Below are 14,515 nucleotides of genomic sequence, written 5' to 3' on the forward strand. Positions count from 1 at the left end.
AGGCTCTAGCTGAGAGAGACGTCATAAACATTAGCTGTTGTGTAGCAGACACTAAACTTTAAGAGTTTGTTCATTTCACAACTGAGACCTGGAAGAGCTCATGGAGCAGCAGAAACCAGCAGGGTGGTCATGCCACCTCTGACAGCAGAGCTGTTGAGCCCCACATGAGTATGCTGCCTTCTGGGGAAACCTCAAGACTACCTTCTCTGTTCTGGCTCAGATCTATAGTTTTGGGGGCAACCTGTTTCCTCTTTAAAATTTAAAAATAAATTGGAGATAGTTTTTAATATTAATTTATTTATTATGTATATAGTGTTCTGCCTGTACACATGCACGCCAGAAAAGGGCAGTAGATATCATTATAGGTGGTTAGGAGCCACCATGTGGTCACTGGGAATTGAACTCAGGACCTTTGGAAGAACAGCCAGTGCGGCCAGGCATGGTGGCGCACAACTTTAATCCTAGCACTTGAGAGGCAAAGGCAGGTGGATGGCTGTGAGTTCAAGGCCAGCCTGGTTTACAAAGTCAGTCCATGACAGCCAAGGCTAAAACAAAGAAATACTGTCTTGAAAAACAAACAAACAAACAAACAAAAAGGCATTGCTCTTAACCTCTGAGCCATCTCTCCAGCCCCATATTGGAAATAGTTTTTTTTTTTCTTTCTTTCTTCTAGACAGGGTTCTCTGTGTAGCCTTGGCTGTTCTGGACTCACTTTGTAGATCAGGCTGGCCTCGAACTCACAGGGTCCGCCTGCCTCTGCCTCCCGAGTGCTGGGATTTAAGGCGTGCGCCACCACGCCCAGCTTAGAAACAGTTTAATGCAGTTAAAAATTAAGCCTTCCAGAGGAAGAGGCAGGCAGATCGCTGTGAGTTCCAGGCCAGCCTGGTCTACAAAGTAAGTCTAGGACAGCCAAGGCTACACAGAGAAACCTTGTCTTGGAAAAACAAAACTATTGCCGGGCGTGGTGGCGCATGCCTTTAATCCCAGCACTCGGGAGGCAGAGGCAAGCGGATCGCTGTGAGTTCGAGGCCAGCCTGGTCTACAAAGTGAGTCCAGGATGGCCAAGGCTACATAGAGAAACCCTGTCTCGAAAAACCAAAAAAACAAAAAACAAAAAACAAAAAAAACAAAAAAAACAAAACTATCTGGATGTTTCTGTGTCTTGGGGTAGGGGCAGTCCGTGTATATGAGTGCAGTTACTGGTAGAGGCCAAAAGCGGATGTCAAGATACCCTGAAAGCGGATGTCAAGATACCCTGAAGCTAGCCGGGCGTGGTGGCGCACGCCTTTAATCCCAGCACTCAGGAGGCAGAGGCAGGCGGATCACTGTGAGTTCGAGGCCAGCCTGGTCTACAAAGTGAGTCCAGGACAGCCAAGGCTACACAGAGAGACCCTGTCTCGAAAAACCAAAAAAAAAAAAAAAAAAAAAAAAAGATACCCTGAAGCTATAGATGCAGGTTGTTATGAGTCAGCCAACATGGGTGCTAGGATCCAAACTCATGTCCTCTGTAAGAGCAGTATATGCTCTTTTTGAAAAAATTTATTGGGCTGGAGAGATGGCTCAGTGGTTGAGAGCACAGCCTGCTCTTCCAAGGTCCTGAGTTCAATTCCCAGCAAGCACATGGTGGTTCACAACCATCTGTAATATGATATGATGCCCTCTTCCAGCCTACAGGTGTATATGCAGACAGAGTACTGTATATGTAATACATAAATAAATAAATCTTTTAAACATTTTATTTAATTTTATTTTATGTGCATTGGTGTGAGGGTGTCATATCCCTTGCAAGTGTAATTATAGAAATTTGTGGGCTGCCATGTGGGTGCTGGGAATTGAACTCTGTTCCTTTGGAAGAACAGGTAGTGCTCTTAACCACTGAGCCATCGATCTAGCTTGGAGTACATACTCTTAGCAGCATTTAATGGATGTTACTTTTGTGAAAACAAAACTGTGTGGTGGTACACACCTGTAATCCCCATGTCAGAGGCAGAGGCAGGCAGGTCTCTTTGAGTTTAGGCCACCTCCGTCTACATAGTAACCCCTGACCAGCCAGGACTACACTATGAGACCTGTCTCAAATGAAAAAACAAAACAAGGGGCTACCGAGAAGGCTCAGTGGTAAGAGCACTGACTGCTTTTCCAGAAGGACCCAGGCTCAAATCCCAGCACCACCATGGCAGCTTACAACTGTCTGTGACTCCAAGCTCTGACACTCTTATACAATCATCCATGCAGGCAGGCAAAAAGTAAAACAAAACAAGAACACAGAGAAAGAAAGATAGAAGCTGGGTATGATAGCACATACCTTTAGTTTCAGTACTTGGGAGACAGAGGCCAGAAGGAGGTACAGGTAGGCAGCACTCTGTGAGTTCAAGGCCAGCCTGGTTTACAAAGCAGGTTCCAGGACCACCAGGACTCTGTTACACAGAGGAACCACCACCACCTTCTCCTTCTCCTTCTCCTTCTTCTTCTTCTTATTATTATTTATACAGTATTCTGCCTGCACTGCAGGCCAGAAGAGGGCACCAGATGTCATTATAGATGGTTATGAACCACCATGTGGCTGCTGGGAATTGAACTCAGGACCTCTGGAAGAGCTCTTAACCTCTGAGCCATCTCTCCAGCCCTGAGGAACCTTATTTTAAAAAACAACAAGCCCGGTGTGGTGATACACACCTTTAACCCCAGCATTTGGGAGGCAGAGGCAGGCAGCTCTTTGTGAGTTTGAGGCCAGCCTGGTCTACAGAGTGAGTCCAGGACAGCCAAGGCCATTTTCTCAAGGCTTCTAGGATATTTTTTTTCCTTCCTTCCCATAAAACACTTATCTCGTCTCCCTTCAACTGAAGTTGAAGCTATATAGTTCAAAGATCTAGTGGCCTTCTTGGGGATTTGTCCCAGCCTTATCCTTTCTGGAATAATTCTTGAAAGGCAAAACGGTAGTCCTCACAGATGTGCCCCTATCCATCAGTGTCACTGTGATTTTGGGGAATGTGACTAACCATCTGCCTATCTCTCACTGGACCATGCACATCTGCTTTGGTACAGTTACAAAGCCAGCCGGTAGAGGCACTATTGGGTGTATTTGTTTAGTCAATTCCCCTGCTGCATTGTAATTAACAAATGGTTTTCAACTGGAAAGCGTTGGGAGGCAATTTGGCAAACCTTGTTCTATTTGTAGTTCTCTTCAAAATAAATACAGTGGGTTGAATTTGTCTGGAGACTTCCATGGTTTTCTTTCTTGGTTGTTTTGAATTAAACCTACAAAAGCCAACCTATGTGGGCAAGACAAAGTTGAGTTACAGCTAGAGAGCCGGTCTTCCTCTGAGGCAGGGCCTTGAACTCACTATGTAGCTCAGACTGAAGATCCTTCTGCATCACTCACCTCCCAGCATAGGAAGCATAGGTATATGCAGCACCATATGAGGCCGGGGTTTTTTCCCCCCTCAAGTATTTTCCGGATAAAGAGGACTAAATAAAGCTGTTTATTTGGAAAATAGCAATGAGACCCAATACTCAACTAGTCTGACAGAAGCAAACTTTTCTTTTAAACAACCTGCTGTGATTTTCAGTTCGTAGCTATAGAAAGCTGGCCAGATGTTTTGGGGGCCATACCTGGCATTGGATGTAAAAAAAATACTATTGCCTTTTGTCGAGACTGGGTTGAACTCTGTAGCCCAAGCTGGCCTGGAACTCGTCGTCTAACCCAGGTTGGCTTCCCCCCCACCCCCCTACCCCCCCACCCCCGAGACAGGGTTTCTCTGTGTTAGCCTTGGCTGTGCTGGACTCGCTCTGTAGACCAGGCTGGCCTTGAACTCACAGCAATACACCTGCCTCTGCATCCCACAGTGTTGGGATTACGGGCATGAGCCATCATGTCCGGCTCTACAGGTTGGCTTTTAATTTACTGTTCCTGCCTCAGCCTCCAGAGCCCTAGGAGTACCTGTCAAGTGAGTCATCACATCCGGGTAAGAGAATTGCTTTAAAACATATTTTACTATAGCCTGGAAAGTCGAAGGAGGCCTTAAATCTGGCAAAGTTTCAGCGATAATCTCTTTGAAGCAAAGCTCTAAAATGTTATGTCTGAAAAGTGGCTGGTATCAGAATAAAGAATGACTTTGCACGGTGACTGGCTGCAAGACGATGAGACCGTACTGACCAATCATTTATGCTCTGAGATGTTCCCGTTGGCAGTTGCAGAACTGTGGACTCCTCTCCTGGTAATTTTGTAGGGAGTTTAATCTTATGTTCCAACTGTTTAGAAACAAAGCTCCTTCCCTCGTGTACTAAAGATGTGAAACGAAGCCGAGAACGTCTGTAAAAATCCTGTGTGCTTTAGCAAAACTTGCGCTGTGGTAAATAATACTTTGGGTTTAAGGAGCGTCTTTACCCCAGTTCAAACTGTGACAGAAAAAGAAAGTATCTTTTTCCCAACTGTCGATCACTACTGTCTTCCTAAAAGATCTAGAAAGCTGTTTATGAACGTTATTTGATAGATAAACTACCGGGCTCTTCCTCTTCCATTCCAGACTCTTCAGGATCAACTGAAGAGTTGGAAACCGAAGGAGGGAGACAAAGATTGGTGTGACAACCACTCAGCAAGAGGAAAAGTGCCAACCTCAAGCTCTTGGATGTGTAGCGTCCAGGCCACCGTCCTTTGTGGGATTTACAATTTAAACGGGCCTCAAAGCACGAGATTGGCTGGGGAACTGCCCCGAGCCCAGTTGGGCTGCTCGCATGGCAGTGCTGTTACCTCTGGCTGGGCTCCGTCGACGTCCGGAGCCTGCTAGCCCGTCGGGCAGCTGTCGAGCCGCGGGAGCCGGTTCGTAGGCAGGGCCGGGCAGCTTGGGCCGCCGCTGCCCCATCGCTGACCCTCGCGCGAAGCTGCGCACACACTGGAGACATGTTCCCGGCTGGGCCTCCAGCGCAAGCCTCGGTCTTGGGGTTAGGGGCGGCCCGCGCCCCCTCTCAGTGGGGGTGGGTGGGGTGCCCCGACTCGCCGGGGGCGGGGTCACGTCCCACCCGGGCCGCCGAGGGCACCGGCGCTACGGAAACCTGAGCGTGGCCAACAGCAGGGGCTTCCTGGGCCACCTCCCTGGGAGCCTGCGGCCCGCGGTGGGTGCGCGGGTCGCTGCCACCCCCGAGCCGTCGTGGATCCCACTCTCGAGCACGGCACCTGTGGGCGCCCTTGTCAAGCGTCTGGAGCTCCCCTGGGGGAGCAGAGCCCAGGACAGACATGCTACTACTCCCGGTTCCTGCCCCTTCGGAGCGGCGAGGAGTGGGTGAGGCGGAACCGGTTCGCTTGCACAGAGGAGCCCCCCGTGCTAAGGGCGGCCAGGCGCTGCATACGGGGACGCTGGGGCCTACTCCGGCATGGCGAGCAGGTGGGCCTCGGCCCACCGGCCGGCGCGTGAGGGAGGGCGCCCGGCGGGAAGGCGCCGCTTCTCTGCGCCCCCTCGGTCTGAGCGGGCCGGTGCGCGGCGCCCTGGTCTGCCCACTCCCATGGCGTGACCCCGGGGGACCCCGCGTGGAGGCGGCCAACGGCTGCCCTGGCCCAGGCCGCCAGGCACTCAGTTGTGTGACTGTCTTGCTGCCTAGGGCAGAGGTGGCTATGGAGAGGAAGGGGAGATGCTTCCTACAGCTTGGGGGTGGGTGGGTGTTGTTTTGTGGGGGGTCGGGGGTCACAGCCCTCCCTGGAGTGGTGGGGGGGGGGGAGGGCGGCTGGCGCAGCTGGCCGGCGGTGGGCGGGGTCACAGGCGAAGTTGTGTCGGGGTGTGTGTGTGTGTGTGTGTGTGTGCGTGCGTGCGTGCACGCGCGTGTGTGTGCGTGTGTTGCGAGTGCGGGTGTGGGGGAGGGAGCGCGCGGAGGAGGCTCGCAGCTGGCGCGCAGGCGCAGGCATCCGGCCGTGCCGGAGACCTGGAAGGAGGCGGGCAGGGAGCGGGGGCGGTAAGCCGGCCAGAGGGCGTGCGGGCTGACGCGAAGGTTGGGGGGGCGGGGAGGAGGAGGGGGGCGGGGAGGAGGAGGGGGGCGGGCGGGAGGGCGGGGAACCGCGTCGGCGTCGCGGGGCGCGGGCGATTCGAGGCCGACGCATCCGCGCGTGCGCGCGCCGGGCGGTGTGTCCGCGTTTGAGGAGGAGGGGGGGGTGGGAGAGGGAGTGACGCGTGCGCGTTCACGTGTGTCCCGGAGAGCGGTAAGAAGCGCAGGGAGGCTTGAAGGAGGTGGGGAGGGGGGGGGGGAGGTGGAGAGGCAGCGGGAGGAGGAGGGGGTGGTGGTGAGGAGACGGCGCCTGCGCAGTAAGGCCGGAGGAGCTGTGTGTATGTGAGAATCTGACGGGTTCAAAATGGCGGCGGCTGCTTCAGCGGATCCTCCTGTGTGAGGGAAACAACACCCCTCCCCAGCAGCGGCGGCGGCGGCGGCGGGCCGCAGAGCACCTTTCCAGCTCCCGGGCCTGTCGCAGCTGTTTCTCTGCCGGGCAGGGGGCTTTCCGTGTGGGAGGGCAACGTCAGGGGGCCCATCCCCCGGAGTCCCTCCTCTGCGACTGGGGAGTAGCCAGGGGGGTAAAGGGGGGGGATCGTCCCGCAGAGCGGAGCCTCGGCTCAGGGGACGACGCGGAGGAAGCCGGGCCCCCCCAGGCAGAGCGCTCCGCTGCTCCCGCCCTCTCCGCCCCCCGGGGCCGGGGCCCGCGTTCCGGGGGGCCGGGCGGCGCGGGGAGCGTCGGCCGGGCGGGTCTCAGCTGATCGGCCGCGGCTGCTGGGCTCCCGAAGCTGCTGTGGCCGGCTGGGGTACCGGGAGGAGGGTGTTCCCCGCGGCCGGCTTGGCCCGGGTCCTGGGCTGGGGCTGCTGACCGCCAGCCCCGGGGAGTCGCCGAGTGGTCTTGCTCTCCTGTCGCCTTGGACGCGGAGTCTGTAAAGCCAGAAGAGGAGGTTTGATTCAGTAACTGTTTCCTCTTTTCCGGGTCGCTCTGACCCTTCTTTGGATACTGGGTTAATACACAGAAAAACCGAAGACGGCGTTTGGGATTTTTTTTTTCCCCTCCCGTCTTTGGAATCTTACTTCTTTCTTGGACAAGAACTCAAGAACAAAATCCCCGGTGAGATTTCCCCTCCCCCCTCTCCCCCGCCCTGGGAAGTTTGGTTCTCTGTCTAATCTAAAGACTTGATGTAAAGTTTTTATTTCTTTGCAAGGGGTGAGCCATAGAAAAGCCTTTCCCCCGGGGGAGCAGTCGAGGTTTGCCGCTTTCCTGTCCGGCCCTGTCGGCATTCGTCCAGGGGGTGCCCTGTGTCCCTCGCGACCGAGGCGGAGGAGGGCAGTGCCACGAACTGCTCTCGCAAACTATGTCATCGGGTCCTCTGAAAAGGATTCCGTTAACGTGGCCGTAATATATTTACACGAGAGAAAAACATGTGCATTCCCAATGGAAGCCATTCTTCAGGAGTAAGAATATTTAGGAAAATGAGAACCCCTGCTTGGTATTATGGAGTGATTGACGCGCCAACCAGTCCCTATTTAATGGACGTTTCACTCGTGTTCATAGATCGAGTCGTTTCATTTATTTACTCATTTAGATCAGATTGTATTTTTGCCTCCGTATTGCAACTCTTAAATTTGTTTCAGAGTTACACACCTTGTGTTGAGGCGATGATTGTGTACAGCTTTACTAGAAGATTATGGGGCATTAGTTTGGAGTCTTCTTGTGAAACCTATTTTTTCTTGCCCTCTTTTTATGAAAGTACCCCGTCCTTTTTGCTTATAATTTGTCGTTACCTGTTAGAGAACTCATTTGTTTACGATCTGGATTAGTTTGTGCGTACTTCGGTGCTTTAGAAATAAAAGTCCTTGCTGGGTTTGGTGCTGCACACCTTTGATGTCAGCACTGGGGCAGCAGAGGCAATTGGATCGCTTGTGGGTTGAGGCCAGCCTGGTGTACATAGTGAGTTCTGAGACAGCCAAGGCTATGTAGAGAGACCCTGTCTCAACAACAAAACCAACCACACGCACGAGAGCAGAAATAAAAACCTTTTTCTCTTTTTTACAAAAACTATTTCTTTTTATATGCTTTGATCTTTTGGCCACATGTGTGTCTGTGTGAGGGTGTTGGATCCCCTGGAATTGGAGTTGCAGACAGTTGTGAGCTGCCATGTGGGTGCTGGGAATTGAAATCAGGCTCTCTTGAAAAGCAGCCAGTGCTCTTAACCGCTGAGCCATGTCTCCAGTGCTCTTAACCGCTGAGCCATGTCTCCAGTCCCCTTTTCTTTCCTTCTGTTTATTTGTTTATTGCTAGTGTTGGCAGGTAGAGTTTGCTAACTGCAAACACATGGGCAAAAACAAACGCTGTGGCCCTAAGGAGCTGACACCAGTGTCTCCTTTTGCTTATGCCTCCTATAGTTGTGATGTGATTAATGGTGCCAAGACATGGCACCACTTACTTGCCCAAAAGAATAAAGGATTCTCAGAGAGCCTTTAACTCAATGAGAAGGAAGTGTAAATTTGAAAATGACTTATTTATGTTCATTTCCTTTGCAATTTGGATCCTTAGGAGGAAGAGGAAGGCAGTCCTGGAGTGGTTTCTTTACAGTACTTTCATCAGAAGAGTGAGAAATGGAACCTGAAGAAGAAAGGATTCGGTACAGCCAGAGATTGGTTAGTATTTTGGAAGTAATTATTTTAGATGGCTTTTCTGTGTACCAGAGGAAAGGTAAAGGTATATTAATTTCTCAGTTTGTTTGTTTGTTTGTTTGTTTGTTTGTTTTTTGTCAAGTAGTTAGAACTTTTAATTTTATTGTTTGGAAATGGAATTGCAGCCTTAACTTTTGGGAAATCATTGCAAATCAAAGAACTTTGTGGATTACAGTGAGACAAAGATTTTTTTTTATTTCTTTATTTTTTGGTTTTTTGAGACAAGGTTTCTCTGTGTAGCCTTGGCTGTCCTGGACTAGTATTGTAGACCAGGCTGTCCTTGAACTCACAGCAATTCCCCTGCCTCTGCCTCCAGAGTGCTGAGATTAAAGGCATACGCCATCACTGGCTGAGACAAAGAGTCTTAACTGACATTATAGTAAATCTAATTGAATACATTATATTACAATGTAAATTCTAGCAACAAACCAAAGAAGGATAGTTTTATTTAATATTTTAGTATTAATATTACCTTACTACTTAAAAATTTGTAGTTTTTGAGCTAGGGAGTTAATAAGCTATGGATATTTAAAGTTAATAGTTATTTTAATAAGTTAACAGTTTTGTAAGTTTGGAGGATTATTGTGACTGAGGACAATATGCAGATAAAGTTCTGTATCTTAATTATTTTGGAGGGATTTGTGAAACATGTTACTGAAAGAAAATTTTATAGTTTAATTGATTAGATTGTACATGGGATTGGATATTTTTGGTTCTGCTTTCCTCTCAAGATTACCTATTGGGGCTGGAGAGATGGCTCAGAGGTTAGGAGCGCCGCCTGCTCTTCCTAAAGGTCCTGAGTTCAATTCCCAGTAACCACATGGTGGCTCACAACCATCTATAATGAGATCTGATGTCCTCTTCTAGTGTGCAGGTGTACATGGAGGCAGAGCACTGTATAATAATAAATAAATAAATCTTAAAAAAAAAAAGATTTCCTATTGGGCTAGGCGAGTGGTTGTGCACGCCTTTAATCCCAGCACTCAGGAGGCAGAGGCAGAGGCAGAGGCAGGCAGATAGATCCTTGTGAGTTTGAGGCCAGCCTGGTCTACAAAAGCAAGTCCGGGACAGTCAAGGCTACACAGAGAAACCCTGTCTTGAAAAACAAAAAACAAACAAACAAAGATTTCCTATTGGAATTTAATAATTTTTTTCTCCTTAGTCAGAGAAGCATTATTGTTTACCATGTGTTCATTTTGAACATTTATGTTTGTGTTTGTAGAATAGGATAGAGGAGAGCCACAGAATTGTCTGTAGTGTGTGACATCTGCAGAACTGAAAGGCCTATCATATTGCTGAGGAATCTAGGTGGTTTTACTTGGCTGTGTTTAGGCTATATTTTGAAGAAAAGTGAGTAATAAATAGTTCTCTAATCTATTTTCTGATGATATTCACTCTTAGAGAAAAGGCCGCCAAATCCCCCTCCCCCTCAACAAGGTCTCTGTGTGTAGCCTTGGCTGTCCTTTGTATTTGAAAGAGTGCTGCAGAAACTTGAATGGAATTTATCATCATTTAAAGATTTATTTTTTTATTTTGTGTGTGTGAATGTCTACCTACATGTATGAGTGTGTAACAGATTCATGCAAATACCACAGAGGCCAGAAAAGGGCATTGGTTCCCCAGGAATTGAAATTACAGACTTTTGTTAGCCACTCTGTGGGTGCAGGGTGCTAATCCTGAGTACTAATCCTTCAAGAACAACAAGTGCTCTTAACTGCTGAGCCATTTCTCTGGTCTCTGAAATTATTTTTTCAAGTTTATAGAATTGTTAAACTATTTTGATAGATACCTAGATGGTCTTAGGGTCTAGTGTTTAAAAGGAGCCTTTTCAGCAAGCAAAACTTACTTTTTTAGCAAAGTCTTGTAAGAATACCTAGGATTTTTGTGACTTCTTTCCTGGTAAAAAATTTTTTTTAATTGTGTAGGTGATATTTATCGTATTTCTTCTTAGTTAATGGAATGTTGAACTGTGTTGTGTAAAATAATATAGTGTATGTTTAGGAAATTCTTTCTTAGAATTTTGAATAATTTGAGGATTAGAGTGACTGATGTCTCTTCCTTTCTAAGTCAATGTCAAAATTGTATCTCAGCTAGCCAATGATGGAGCGTATCTTTAGTCCCAGCACTGGGGAGACAGAGGCAGGCTAATGAGAGACAGCTGGTCTACAGAGTGGGCTCCAGGACAGCCGGGAAGCCCTGTCTGAAAAAACAAAACAAGCCAGGCATGGTGGCACATGACTATAATTCCAACACTGAGGGAGGCAGAGGCAGGTCTCATCTCTATGAATTCCAGGCTAGGCTGGTCTACAAAGTGAGTCCAGGGCAAAGGCTATACAGTCTTGGAAAAAAAGCACAAACAAAACATATATATCAATTATAAATGCCTTCTGTAAATAACTTTTTTGTCTGTGTACATTTGTGCTTTTCTGTATGTGTATATGTTTGCATGTAGAGGCCAGAAGTCAACAGTGGGTATATTCCTTGATCACTTCATTTTGTCTATTTTATGTGTGCTTATAATTTGTGCTGTTGTGCTCACTGTCCTCACTGGTTTTTTGTTTTTTTTTGAGACAGGGTTTCTCTGTGTAGCCATTGCTGTCTTGGACTTGGTTTGTATACCAGGCTGGCCTCCAACTCAGAGTACTCCCTGTCTCTGCCTCCAGATTACAGTTGTGCACCACCAAGTCTAGCTACTGTATTTTTTTAATATTTAATTTTTTTGGAGGTCTTTCACTGACCCTGGGACTTGGATTTTAGCTAGATTGACTGGACAACAAGTCCTCAGAATCTGCCTCATTGTGCCTCCCTGAGCTTACGGATGTTCATGACCACATTCAGGTATCAGCCTTCACATTGGCGCCATCTTTCCAAACTTTCATATTTTTTATTTATTTTTTATTTTTTTCTGAGACAGGGTCTCTGTGTTAGCCTCGGGTATCCTGGACTCCCTTTGTAGACCAGGCTGGTCTTGAACTCACAGCATCCGACTGCCTCTTCCTCCTAAGTGCTGGGACTAAAGGTGTGCACCACCACGCCTGGCCTTAGACAGACTTCTGTCTTTTTTGTTTTGTTTTGAAATGCTCTACATTTCTTTCTTTTTTCAAGACAGGGTTTCTCTGTGTAGCCTTGACTGTCCTAGACTCGCTTTGTAGACCAAGCTGGCCTTGAACTCACAGAGATCCACCTGCCTCTGCTTCCCTGAGTGCTAGGATTACAGGTGTGTGACACCACCGCCCGGCTGGCAGTTTTCTTTTCAAACTTCCTGTATAGAAGAGAATTACTTTAAACTTCTCACCTCTCCGCCTCTCCTTCCCAAGTGCTAGGAGTGTGTGCCTCCACTCCTGGCTTTGTGTAACCCTGGGGAGCTGAACCCAGGCCTTTATGTGTGCTGGTCACGCACCCTACCCATCGAGCTTCATCCCCACCCCTCCACGCCTCACCAGACCTCAGGAGGCCACGCCCATTCCATTCATTGGACCTTTGAGTAAAGCAAGCTGCACAGCTTGGGGCTGATTATGGAGTAGAGCTAGGAACCTGGGGCGCTTGCTTGAGCCTTACCAGACACCACACTATATGAGAGGAGGTGCCTTAGGGATGTGGGGGACTAAGCACTTTCTTTCCAACATCTAGACCCTACCACACAACATCTGCCTCTTAACACTGACCATGCAAGACTAACCATCTGTCAAGGCCTGATCACCCCTTGACATACTTGACCTTTGACAATAATGACCCTCGCTCCAACCAACTACCAAGTGTCTACCCAGCCCTCATTGCTCACCAACTAGATGACCCGACACCACTATGTTAATGCAGTATTAACCGGTAGTGGCCTCCCAACGCCAGGCACAGCCTGACCAGCCACCCCAACATTCAATAATGGCCTTCATTAAGAACCTCCAAAACGCCGGGTGGTGGTGGCACATGCCTTTATTCCCAGCACTTGGGAGGCAGAGGCAGGCAGATCTCTGTAAGTTTGAGGCCAGCCTGGTCTACAAAGCAAGTCCAGGACAGCCAGAGCTACACAGAAACCTTGTCTCAAAAAACCAAAAGAAAGAATAAATCCCCCAAATTGACACCTCATATTAATCATAGCTAGTAGTTTTCCCTCAGCCATAGTTGTAACAAGATCCCTGACCATCTCTATTACTGTCTGTGGTGACTGCTGGATTTATCTGGCTTGGACTGGAGCTAACCTGAATTTCCTTTGACTTCTTAGACTTGACCAGTTGGCCAGTAGTGGAGCTGTTGGTCTCTAGCCCTGTCTCTTTCCATTTGACCCAGCCCCGACTTCTAGACCAGCTGGCTATGAGCAGGGAACAGAATTGACATGGGACTTGGTGTTGTTCACTGGACATGGCCAGCATTCTCTTACCCCAGGCAGGACACTAGTGTCTGAAAGTGGTAGCTCATGGAGGGAAAGCCTTGAGATCCATTGCCCCACTCAGTGTGCCCACTTACAGCTAGGTTAAGGGTACAGGGCTCAAGGATAGAAGGTAGGCCCCTGGAACGGAAGAGAAGGGTGGAAGAGACCGGTAAGGGGATGGAAGAGCCAGTGGCCAGGACAAGGGGAAGAAGGGAAAGGAAGCTTCTAATAAACAACACCGAGCCAGGTATGGTGGCGTACGCCTTTATTCCCAGCACTCAGGAGGCAGAGGCAGGCAGATCTCTAAGTTCAAGGCCAACCTGGTCTACAAGCGAGTCCAGGACAGTCAAGGCTACACAGAGAAGCCCTGTCTGGGAAAACACGAAACAGAAACCCAAACAAACAAAAAAATGAAAATACTGATTTTTTTTTTCCGCCTTAAAAGAGTTATAGTTAAGGTAGTGTCACACTGTGATAGGGAAAAAAGCTCGTTGTTACTGGGTAACAGCATATATTAATTGAATGTGCAGTTGGCCCTTGAGTTTCTTATTCAACCAGCTGTGGTTCATTGATACTTGAAAACAGAATGTGCCTATGTTGACCATGTACAGACATCTTTGTTATTATTCCCGTACAACACCGTTAATGATTATAGTGATGTGTCACATAACATTGGGGAAAAATAGACTATGTGCATTGTGTACCTTCATCTCATGAGTTAGTTACATTGTAGGTTATGCCTGTAGATTTGTATAAATGCAGTTTAAAATGTTTGCAGGATAGTGAAATTACCTACTTCAGGGTGTGTTTCTCTGAGTGTATCTCTGTCTTTAAGTGATGCAAAACTATTTGCTAATTTATTTTTCAGCAGTCTTAAGGTAGATTCTTTTTGTCCTGGTAGTCTTGGGACTTGTTCTATAGACCAGGGTAGCTCTAACTCAGAGGTCTCCCTGCGTCCCCTCTCCCAAGTGCTGGTCCTAAAGGCATGTACCACCACCACCCGACTTAGGTGGGTGCTATGATTCCCATTTTTCAGATTTGGAAACTGGGTTATCCAGGCAGGAAGGAAAACAGCCAGGATTCAAAGTTGATAGTCGGCTTCTAGAGTGTGCTATAAGCTCTAATGAACTGTTCAACTTTGTGGTACCTTTTTTTATATATTATTTTATTTTATTTTATTTTTTGGCATTTCAAGACAGTGTTTCCCTGTGTAGCCTTGGCTGTCCTGGACTCACTTGATAGACCAGGCTGGCCTCGAACTCACAGGGATCCACATGCCTCTGCCTCCCAAGTGCTGGGATTAAAGGTATGTGCCACAATGCCCGGCTGTTACCTTTTTTGTTTGTTTGGTTGTTGTTTTGTTTTTCGAGACAGGGTTTCTCTGCATAGCTTTGGCTGTCCTAGACTTGCTTTGTAGACCATGCTGGCCTTGAACTCACAGCGATCCCCCTGCCTCTCCCGCTGTTACTTTAAAAA

The 14,515-nt window shown here is 48.3% G+C and overlaps 1 protein-coding gene across 4 annotated transcripts in view; it reads left to right on the forward strand.

Moving 5' to 3' along the window:
* Positions 1–3,943: 3,943 nt before the first annotated feature.
* Positions 3,944–14,515, forward strand: part of KDM2A (lysine demethylase 2A) — a 78,669-nt gene continuing 68,097 nt past the window's right edge. Inside the window, exons 1-2 of one of the 4 annotated variants that reach the window (XM_084750293.1) lie at positions 3,944–5,381; positions 8,534–8,637. In XM_084750293.1, coding sequence (XP_084606419.1) covers positions 8,596–8,637 — 42 coding nt within the window. In that variant the 5' untranslated portion in view covers positions 3,944–5,381; positions 8,534–8,595. Of the gene's footprint in view, positions 5,382–6,132; positions 6,188–6,262; positions 7,088–8,533; positions 8,638–14,515 lie in introns of those variants that run through there. The other 3 variants (XM_084750291.1, XM_084750290.1, XM_084750292.1) reach the window with 3 other exon arrangements.

Source organism: Acomys minous (genome assembly GCF_964271855.1).
Source record: "Acomys minous genome assembly, chromosome: 2".
Taxonomy (NCBI): Eukaryota; Metazoa; Chordata; class Mammalia; order Rodentia; family Muridae; genus Acomys; species Acomys minous.